The sequence below is a fragment of the Sinocyclocheilus grahami genome, unplaced genomic scaffold (genome assembly GCF_001515645.1).
Source record: "Sinocyclocheilus grahami isolate Dianchi unplaced genomic scaffold, SAMN03320097.WGS_v1.1 scaffold54.1, whole genome shotgun sequence".
NCBI classification, from domain to species: domain Eukaryota; kingdom Metazoa; phylum Chordata; class Actinopteri; order Cypriniformes; family Cyprinidae; genus Sinocyclocheilus; species Sinocyclocheilus grahami.
Window position 1 is genome coordinate 5,573,709 of NW_015505233.1, and position 11,327 is coordinate 5,585,035.

At 37.4% G+C, this 11,327-nt stretch overlaps 1 protein-coding gene across 2 annotated transcripts in view; it reads right to left on the reverse strand.

Moving 5' to 3' along the window:
• The window catches only part of LOC107583555 (PDZ domain-containing protein 8-like), a 64,995-nt gene extending 54,296 nt beyond the window's left edge, over positions 1-10,699 (reverse strand). For both annotated transcript variants that reach the window (XR_001609050.1, XM_016269819.1), the window contains exon 1: positions 9,683-10,699. Coding sequence is in view for 1 of the 2 variants with exons in the window: in XM_016269819.1 (XP_016125305.1) it covers positions 9,683-10,569 (887 nt within the window). In the remaining variant the exon portion in view is untranslated. The remainder of the gene's footprint in view (positions 1-9,682) is intronic.
• Positions 10,700-11,327: the final 628 nt, after the last annotated feature.

Sequence of the window (11,327 nt, forward strand, 5' to 3'; positions counted from 1 at the left end):
TTACACTCAAATTGATTGGCGGGCAATATTTACACTGGCCGAGTGCTGCCAATAACAACACACACTGGCCCAGCTAACTAATCACAACACACACTGGCCCAGCTAACCAATCACAGCACATTTCGTATTTCAGAAGGCGGGCCTTCATTTGATACAGGAATTATTCAAGCCGTTCATGCCAGACTGGGGAGAGAGGTGTTGTAATAATGTAAAATATGTGAAAAATAATGTGTTTTTCGAACAACCTAGTATGAGAGCCTAGTTTGAGTACACCCCCAAAACAAAATCAAGACTTTGTAAAAGAGCATAATAGGACCCCTTTAAAAACAGGGTGATTCCTCATGCAGAATGCAGCACTGATAGAGTTTAGCAGCATTCCTCTGAGAGAGTGGTTCTGTGCTATTTCAGGACTCTTTACTGCTAATAATAACCTGAGAGATTAGTGTTCCTAAAACAGGAAATGTCTTTCTCTCTCTCCATGTACAAAGCCCTCCGATTTGCCCTTGTGAGGTACAAAATATATAAACCCTGTCAGTCTCAGAAATTGCTTCATTGGCCTTTTTCTGAAACTCCAGACAGATTGTTTTTCTGCCTTAGCATACAAATCGCCATGGAAACAGGCTAAGGAATGGCCAATTTTCAAAAACAATCATTAGGATTTATGCATGACCCATAAAATCTTCACACGATCATTAATAGATAATAGAGGATATAAGGACTTTGTATGAGTGTTTATATTCTGAGAACACAAACTGCTGATATCTAAACATTTAAGATCTCTGAACAACTTTAAGCATGCTGGGTGAAGTTGCAATTTCCCTGGGGGAAAAAATGAAACAAAATCACATGCTTTCACAAAGGAGGTCAAAGTGAAATGAAACACTCCTCTAAACCACACAAACAGACAAAAAGCAATTTCATTAACTCCTCTAATGTAAACACTAATGAGGCTTTCAAAAGCAAAATCCTGAGATTAAGACACGATTTAGTGGAGTCACATGGACATAATGCTTTGAGAAGAAAAAAATCACTATCAAAAACAATGTGCACAGTGCAAACGAAGCCTGTGCGTGTACAATACATGCATGTCTCAGCATTCAAGAGATCTTATCAACAGTACCAGTGATATCTTTTATGCCAAAAAAAATAAGCATGAAAAAATAAAGAGTGTTTTTGTGTCTGTGTTGCTTAGTTTCATTCAATTTTGTCTCTTCATCACTACAACAACTCATCTGTCCTCTCTATTCCAGCCACTTACACAACAGGAAATATAGGAAACATTAAATAAAGGGGTTTCCGAGAGCAGCTCGACCCTTTCCAGCAGGAGGGGATTTGAAAGACTACATTTTGAAAATGTTTCCTTGCTCTAAATTAAAGCCCGAGATGTATTAGTGACCATGGAGTTCCCTTATGAACTACTTAAACCACCTAAAACTATGTAAAATGTGATTCTGCTGTTAACCTAAAGACCCAGTTTACATCCATCTTGGATGATCCATTTACAAGTGGACAGCTTTTGGTTGTTGGCTTTGGTAATTCAAAATAAAACTTAACTTAACTTGTTTTTGTTAAATGAAGCTAACATAAACAAAAAATATGAAATTAAAGATGTAAGAAAATTAGAAATGTTGCCTTGCAACTAACTAAAATAAAAGCTTATGTTGAAGTACGAAAAAAAATAATAATAAAACAAAGAACCAAAAAAAAAAACTAAAATTAAAATATAAATATGAAAATATAACAATTAAAGCTCATTCAAAATATTAATAAACACCACAATCTCATATAAATAACATTAAAATAACAATGGTGTAAACGGGGTCTAAAATGTTGTGTGACTCAAACGGGCAGTTCAGTGATTCTACTTCCTTCCTGTCGAGACACCTCATGATACAAAGCTCTAGGAACAAGATCTGGTATGGTAACACTCACATTGTGCCCCTTCCTCGCTCTCCATTTCCCAGCTGCTTAATTGCAGGACATGACTTCAGTTTGTTCCAGAGCACACACAGGGCATTGAGTGCAGCCCTATCACTTACCACCAACACCGTTACAGGAACATAGCCAGCCTGCAGCATTAAAAATACAACACTCGCTCAGCTCACAGAAACAAGCTTGCAATGCCTATAGAGTCTGGACCTTGCAGTCTAAGCCAAGTGTAAGCGGTTACAAGCACACACCAGTGTATATTAACAGCAGTAATTATCTCACAGGCAATATAAAGTTATTGCGTGAATCCATTGTTACATATATGGCCAAAAGAGTTCAATTATAAAGCATGACAGGTTTAAGCATAACTTTAATTACACTAAGTCATTCTGAGGAAACTTTATGGCTCTCTTGCTATAGGAAAAGTAGTAGGAACACTGTTATCATTGTTTTTACAATAGCATCCTGTGTACTTTTCAATATATATATTATACAGAAGATATTCTTCAAGGGGATGAACTTCACTGAGCTGAAATGAAGAACACTTAACCTGTATGGCAAAACACTTTGCTGTTTAAAGTACTTTCAAGGGCTTCCAGCAGAAGTGTGAGAATATTTGCGGTAAGCATCTCTAAGGGAAAAAGGCCAGCAAACGACTATCGACTGTGAAGGCCTTATCCCACCTATCACCATCTATCTTACTCTGTAGTCTGTACTCTTTAAGTGTTAAGTGTAAGCAGTTAAAAACATTTCCCATTTAAGTCATTAATCAAATGGTGCAATAATTGCATTACATTACAGATTTCAGATTTCTGCCATATCTGAAAAGTCTTTCAGAAACCACAGGAAATTTCTTGGTTAACTACAAACACACATGCTCATTTGAAACAGGCACAGTCAAATACTCACACGCACACCTCAGTTAGATTATATAAGAATATGACTGTCTTCAGTCATTTAACATAATTAACAATGCATAATTAATTATAATGCATAATTAATAATGCAAGTAATATATTTTTGATAGACTGTGAAAGTAAATGTCAGTAAATTAGGTTTTATAGTCCACATACATGTTTTAATCAGCGTCTAACAGTCATTAGTAGAATAAAAACAGTATATAAGAGTTATACAGTAAGAGATGAGTGCAATAAAAGTTTATATAAGCCACACAAACACACCTGCTGTGTCTTTGACTGGGGATGTGCTGCTGACCGGATTAAAACCCACTCATATCACCAGCACCTCTCTAAATATCTCATATTCACCACAGCCAGGTCACTGAGGACAAACCAAATCAGCTTTGCTTTTATGTGCAGCAGGAAGAAACGTATGACTTGGCCAATTGGGTGAAAGCGCTAGGAGCTTATAGTGTGTGTTCTGTGAACTGTCTGCAAAAAAATCTGCCTGTTTTACACTGCACGTGTATGCACTGCAACGTAACTGCACAATGAGTATTTCATTTGATAACATCTGAAAATTACAGATATAATAGTTATCAGGAGAGGGCATTTAAGAATCAATTACAAACTCTGTCATAAAATGCAATTTACATTATGGATGCACAATATGAGCACCATACTGACTTTTGGCAGTATTACTTTTTTAAATTATTTATTTATTTTAACCTTTAGATTACCTTTCAAACACCCCCTTAATCTTGAAAAAAAAACACTAATAATGAAGAAAAAAAACTTTAGTAAATCTCAAAATAAAGGTTTATTTTTATACTGCACACTTGTGATACCTAAATTTACTTGTAGTATTCAAAACGATTAATTTCTAGTGCCTTTTTTATTTATTTAGACAAAATAGTACAGGGTATTTATTGATTAGGAGTCACAACATGATTTTTTTTTTGTCATCTGCATCAGCCAAAATTTTAATATGCAACCCTAATTTACACAAATCTACAAATAAAATGGAATTTTCAGGCCTTAGTAGAGTACAAAACAGAAGCTAAATGTAATTAATATCTCTGGAAATGGTGCTTAGGAATGTTTGTATTTTCCCAGGAGTTTGCGTGATGTAATCAAATGAAAGTGATTACAAAACTGATCATTTTCTCTAGCCTCTGATGTTCTATTCATAAAGAGGGCATGAGAAGGTGAAAATAAAGGGATTTCATCCCAGCTGAACTTTGGCCTGACTGTATTTGCTAATGTACACAGAAGCTCCTTCCCTGCAAGTTTACACTTTGAGATACGAGGTTTAATCACCTCAGTGGTCAGATGAAACATGGCTGAAATGATCGAAGAGGTGCATTTTGATGTTACAGTGCCATCTGGCTCAGGACAGGTTACTATTTTTTAAATGCACTGCTGAGGCTTTCTCTAAGTCTAGAGAGAGAAAGAGACAGAATATGCGTATCGTGAGAGGGGGATGTAAAATTACATGTATTTGTAAGCACGTTCTTCAAACGGAAGCACAGCAGATGTTTTCAGAAGAGCATTTACATAAGTGGACTTTAGAGACATGGAGAGAGGGTAAGAAGAGAGAATGAGGTATAAGTTTCCATCACGGTCAAGTCAATCACTGCTGATGATCTGAGACGGCCACAATGCGCACTGCACAGTCACAGATGACGAATGTAAAACTGAGTCACTGAGAGATCACTCAAAGATGTCCTTTTCAATGTGAAAAGGCACAGTTAACGAAGCAAAACCTATATCTACTGTTTGTCCTTTTCATGATATTCCTGAAAATCAATAAATAGTCTATATATTTAAATTGTACACTATTTTGTCTAAATAAATGAAAACAACAAGAACTAAAGTCAGTCACTTTTAAATGCCAGTGAATTTAGTCATCATCACTACATTATAATATACATTATGAAATGGATATTCATTTTCAGATTTGCTAAAGATTACACATGGCAGTGTTAGTAAATTATCACTGGTTTTAAAGTTTAACCTAAGTGCAAGTGCAAGAAGGTAACCTAATGGTAATAATAGGGGACATAAAGCAAAAGTTAATTAATTAATTAGAAATCCCTAATATATTTTAGATTTTATGACAACAATTTTTAATAGTTCTTAGCTGGCCTTTCTTGATAAGTCCTTTATTAATTCTGGCTGATACCAAACAAAAAAAAAAACTCAAAATAATATTTTAAAGCCTTTGGAAATAAGCAAGCACAATTAAATATCCACTATGCAATATATTAAAACATAATTTCTAATACTGGCCAGTTACCAATGTGGTATCGATATATTGTGCGGTGTGCATCCATATCTGAAATAGATTAATGGTTGTTTCACAGACAAAACAATATAGCTTTTCTTATGAATATCCAAATAATGTGCTACTAGGTTTCTCAAACTTAATTTGATAACAATTTTTGGCATTCTTATAGTATATAAGAGAATATTTAACAGTACTTGTGTAGGGAAAAATGTGTCCATCTTACAAAACAAGTCCTTCAAAGTTTGTCCAGACAAACATGGCTGTCTCATGAAATTGGGCAGACCAAAAATGTATGTTTTACTGCCAAGGGAATGCTTACAATATTGACCTTTTTGTGGTTCTTCGTCCTTCAGCAAATACAAATGAGTCGCAAACTATGTGTCCTTAATCCAGATCTGGAGCTGGTGATTTCAGTCAGTGCTCGTCATACACTTATGCAAACAAAAATGGCATCTCACTTTAAATCTAGGTTACTAGTTAATCATGACACATCAATTCCTGTTTGCTCTGAATGTGCTCCACAGGAAGAAGCTGTAAGCTGACAGTTTCAAACAAGTGCAGCTGACAGTTTCTCCAGCAAGGGGCATTTAAAAAGCCAAACTCCATCACTGTCACACAGATGGATGGATGGATTGAACGCTGTGTCTTTTTCTACTGAGAATGTGTTTCTCTAATGCCTCTGAGGAACTGGACCATTAAATCAACACAGTCAGGAAAATTTGTCCAGATCCTCGCTCAAGGGCATGCAGCTGATAGGGGCCTCTCAGTAACTCTTTTGTACAGATCAACACCCCAACTGGGATTGTACTGACCAATCATACAGAGTCGCTCCATCTTTGAGAACAGAAGGTGTCATATATCAATAACAGCTAGACACGCAAACACACCAGACATGACATCAACTGGTGTAACCGGAGAACTGTACGGGCTAATCGTTAGAGATCACAAAAACACATTCTTACGCACACACAACATGCACGTGCACCGCACCATATATCCAACATCTGAGAACATCATTCATAATTTATTTGTGATAACAGAACCACTAATGATGGGAAGGGAGAAACCTTCTCAATTTGTTCCCTAATTACAACATCCTGAGAAACAGTAATGCCTGAAGAACAAGTAAACGCATATAAACAAATGCACATTTCTGACTTTCAAGTTTTGCCCATCTGTGACATGGAACCCATCCAGGATGCACCAGATGACGTCATACTGTCTTGGGTTTTATAAACACCCCCACAGGTACAGAGAGCAGGACTCCTGTACACTGAATAGCTTATAATAAACATTTCTATACTTAGTTTAGACTATTTTATTTCAAGTATTACTCAGCATTCAACAGTAAGCCATAGTGGGTTAATTCTGTTCTTTACACACATTGTATCTGACATATCTCTAATGACACTGCCAGATAAAGATGGCAATTTCACTTTAAACAGAGTTAAGACCTCCTGTCATCCTGCTTTTGAGGACTGTTAAGATCTACATTTGGACAAAGGAGCTGGATAAGCATAATAGGCTGTCCTCTACACAATAACAGAAGGTGTTTGCTGAGGAAAGAATATTTCCCTGCATGAAAATGCCCTTTACATTGACTCACTGAATCAGTGCAAATGCAGCGTTTATGTAAAATGTGCAATGGTCCAAAAAGTCAAAAGTATTTTGCATTTTAGTAATTTAATATAAAATGTTTAACATTTTTACTTATACTGAAAAAAAGTAATCAATATTTTTTTTCTCAAAAGTGAGACTTTGAAAAATAAATAAATAAATACATACAAACCATTTAAAAGTTGTGTCACTGAGTTTTAGACAATATTTTTAATCAATAAGGATACATTAAGTGGAAGACAGTAAATAATGTTACAGTAAAAGTAAGATTTTTTTATATAAATGCAGTTAATAAGCAACTACATTTCTTGAGCAGCAAATCAACATATTAGAATGATTTCTGAAAGATCACGTGACACTGAAAACTGTAGTAATGGCTACTAAAAATTCAGCTTTGCCATCACAGGAAAAAATTACAATTTAAAATATATTCAAATAGAAAACTGCAGTATGGGTACGATTCCAAAAAACAGAACCCTAAAAAAAGTTCTCTCATCCTTTCCAATAATCATTTCAACTTTCGCCACAAGCATCACTATAATCACCAAGTCAATCTTTTTTTCACCCTGGTGATGCACAAGACAGCCATCTAAAATACAGAAATACAGCAAATCTACTGATTCGTCATCCCATATTTATTGTCACAGTATATTAAAAAACCCCACTACATAATTCAAGTCTCATAATTCAGTTTTGTCCACATACACAAACACACACACACACACACACACACTTGTCCTGTTCTGAACACCTCCTCCATCTGTGACACTTTCATCCCACACAGGGATGACTGAAACGGATTGTGGCCTGCCCGCTTGTTTTGTCCCTGGGCCATGCTGTCTGCTTTTTAAACAAAGTTCCCACTCACACACTTGTTTTAAAGAGAATATTGTCAGCTCCTTAACGTCACCTCCCACGTGACAAATTAAACAGTAAGTACTTTTCATCTCAGCCCTAAAACAAACACCATTAAACTCCGAGGTGGTAAAACATGACTAGTGCATGAGTGCTGTATCCATCCACACACATAAAGAGAAAAAAATATCTAATCTCAAACACCAATGAAGTGATTCCGACTTTTGGGAAGATGCCAATACTGAGAAAATGAGTGTGTCATTTAATCTCTCACAACATTGAGAAGTTCTTTCCCTTTGGGTAATGTAAAGCGTTTAGCTTCAGTAAGTTTGCTGCCGGCTGTGCTTGTGTGCTGTGATGACTAGAACTCTTTAGTTCTGCAGCACGTGTCCTTATGGTGTATACCAGAGGGCACGGCATCAATGCCAGGATGCTGAATCCAAAGGAAAGAGAGAAACATTATGAAAAGAAGTCTCTGATGAAGTCTAAACTCTCCGTACTAGTATTAAGACACTCTAATCAATAGTTAAGTGCATGTGACGTTTAACAGAGAGCGCAGTGATCTAATTCACCACTCACAATCCCAGCTGTGTGGGGTCAAAGTTCAAATGCACCATTTGACACAGATTAAATTTATCTCACTGTTTGTGCCTTCTACAGACACTACAACTAACTTAATGGATAAAAATCAAAGGGTGGTGCTCAATGCTGTGTTTGACTTTGTGATTTGCACATTATGTTCATATTAATTGTACACAGACACAGTATGTCAACAAAAACCAGCAATGTAACTGATGAGCAAATAACAACATTTCTGATGAGCAAAGAGATGAGCAAAGACCATTCTGTGCACCTGCTGACTTACAAAGACAATGCTAAACCTAAAGAATCTACAATACCTGAGAAATCCAGTCACTTTTTTTTCCACTTTCAAAGCACACACACTCACTGAGATGTCTTAATGTTTATTGGCAAACAAACGTTTTAGGTGTGCCAAGTAATGCTGAGTAATAGAGAGCAGTGAGGTGTAGATGGATGAATCCTGCAAGCAATCAATCCACAGCTTGGTTGAACGGTGGCTTAGTCACAGACCGTATATTTTTCTCGGCTAAAAACAGGAAGTAACAAAAGTCTCCGAGTTCTTTTCACTTTTAACGGTCAGGAATATGCGCACAGTAAAGGAAATTGTGATTGAATGGGGAAGATGGCCTCCATTTCCAGTTTCACCCTGGGAAAATGAAGCACACTTGCTGTTCTCGACACATGACTCTACCAATCAGCTCAGTTATTGCAGTGCCACAGTACTTCTGTCTGTTCACTTTTCACAACACCATTCAGACATGAACACACACTACTGGTTTCACAACCTCTTGAGACTCTTCATGTGCAGTCAAAGCAATGCTCAGATAATAGCTTGAGAGATATCTTTTACAGATAATTACACTTTTCAACTTAATAATGGATCTAATGATAATTGCCACCATTTGGGAGGTCTCTAAATAAAATTATCCAACAACGGTAAATTACTTAATGTGTTGTTTGAAAGGTCTTTCATTCTGCAGTGAGACTTTGTTGCTTAACTGTCTAGATGGTAATAATGAACAAATATTATGGCATAAATAATAGAAATAATAATAATAGTTATTATAAAAGAAACTGTTATCATTACATTAAAACAATAACAAAATGTTATAATAATAATTATATTATTATATTAGTAGTAGCATTAGTATTATTTAATACATTCTTATCTTATTTTATATTGACCAGTTTTAATGTGTCAAATATCAGGAGAAATAATTAACACATTTTTTGAAATAACTTACAATTGGTCTGACATACTATTGAACAAAAAATAATTGGTATCAGCATTAAAAAGCAGATCTAGTTGAACACTGTCCAACATCACAGCTGAAAAATAACAATGCAGAGAATGAATTTTGGGATCATCTGTAATCATTTATCTTCAGGACCCCTAACTTTGACTGTTCTGCCAAAGCGGAGGACATTCACTTCAGACCTGAGACCCCAGATGAACTTCAGGCAAGGGACAGACGAGAATCCTACAGCAGTAAGACGTCTGAGACATTACCTTATTTTGTAGTTCGGTAAAGTGTGCTTCTTCTTGATAACTCTCTTGAGCTGATTGACTATGATGGAGGTGAGCTGGGGCAGAGGACGGCCCTCAAACTGAGACTTCACCTCGAAGTCTATGAGCGGGTCCTCCAGAAAGGAGAAGGACCAGTGCGTGAAAGGCGTGCGGGTGAACTGCAGCTTCAGGCGGCCTGCCACTCGGGTCATCTTCACAAACAGATAAGCCGATTTCCCGAATACCAAATCGACATCGATGGCCAGATGAAAGCCGCCGTTATATTCTAAGTCAACCTCGAAATTAAGCTCCTCTGGCATGTTGTCTTCATTGAGAGCCACCGGCTTCATGAGTCTGGCGGTTTTGAAGACGGGCACCGAGTTGCCCAGAGAGAAATCCCGCAGACTGAGCCCCTCCAGCAGACGCCCGGCGGTCTTGGTCTGGAGAAACTCCTCAAACTCTACCTTTATCTTTTTGGTGATCCAGTGCCTGACGACAGGGGTGTCTCGGAGCTCGCGGAATAAGAACAGAAATATGGCATTGAGGAAATCGCATGTCTCTGCTTTGGAGGTGTGCCGAGGGTCGCTCAATGAAGGCGGTGGCGAGGACGGCTGCTGTTTGGGGCTGCTGCCTGGGACGGTGGTCTCTTGCTGCTTGTGAGAAGCGGCCTCTGGTTGTTTGGAGATAGACGCTGTGATATCTGATTGTTGCTGCGTTGATTCGGCTTGTTGGTTGCTAAAGTAATCCTTCAGTGCAGGATCAGGAACTGCTTTGACATACTGAACTGTCCTAGCGATAGGCTCGGGGCTCCTCCGGTACAACAGTAAGAGCTGCAGAAGGAGCGTGACGATGGCCCCAGAGAAGGCAGAAATTAATATCAGGTATATCATTTTCGGATCCCCCGCTGCTGCGTGCGGGTTAAAGTGTACTCATGTTCCGCTGTCAACGCGATTAAACAAAAGCGAGTTCCACCTGGCCGCTCACAAAGCTGCCATATCATCTGCTCCTTTCCTGGGCTTCGGAAACTGCCGCTGATTGGTGGAACGTAACCTCGCGTCAACGCGCTGGAAGTACTGCGTCATGACGGCTGTGATCGCGACAAATAATGCATAAAAATTGTCACAAGAAGCGCACTGGAACGTTGTATGCTGAATATTGATTATTCATGTGTATTTTGTTATTATAACAATGAAACCATTTTTTTCATTTATTTTTCCATAAAATACCCTATATGCAAAATGATGTTATGAACTGACAAATATCATAAAGAGGGAACTACAGGTACATCTCAATAAATTTGAATGTCGTGGAAAAGTTCATTTATTTCAGTAATTCAACTCAAATTGTGAAACTCGTGTATTAAATAAATTCAATGCACACAGACTGAAGTAGTTTAAGTCTTTGGTTCTTTTAATTGTGATGATTTTGGCTCACATTTAACAAAAACCCACCAATTCACTATCTCAACAAATTAGAATACTTCATAACACCAATAAAAAAAAACATTTTTAGTGAATTGTTGGCCTTCTGGAAAGTATGTTAATTTACTGTACATGTACTCAATACTTGGTAGGGGCTCCTTTTGCATGAATTACTGCATCAATGCGGCGTGGCATGGAGGCAATCAGCCTGTGGCACTGCTCAGGTG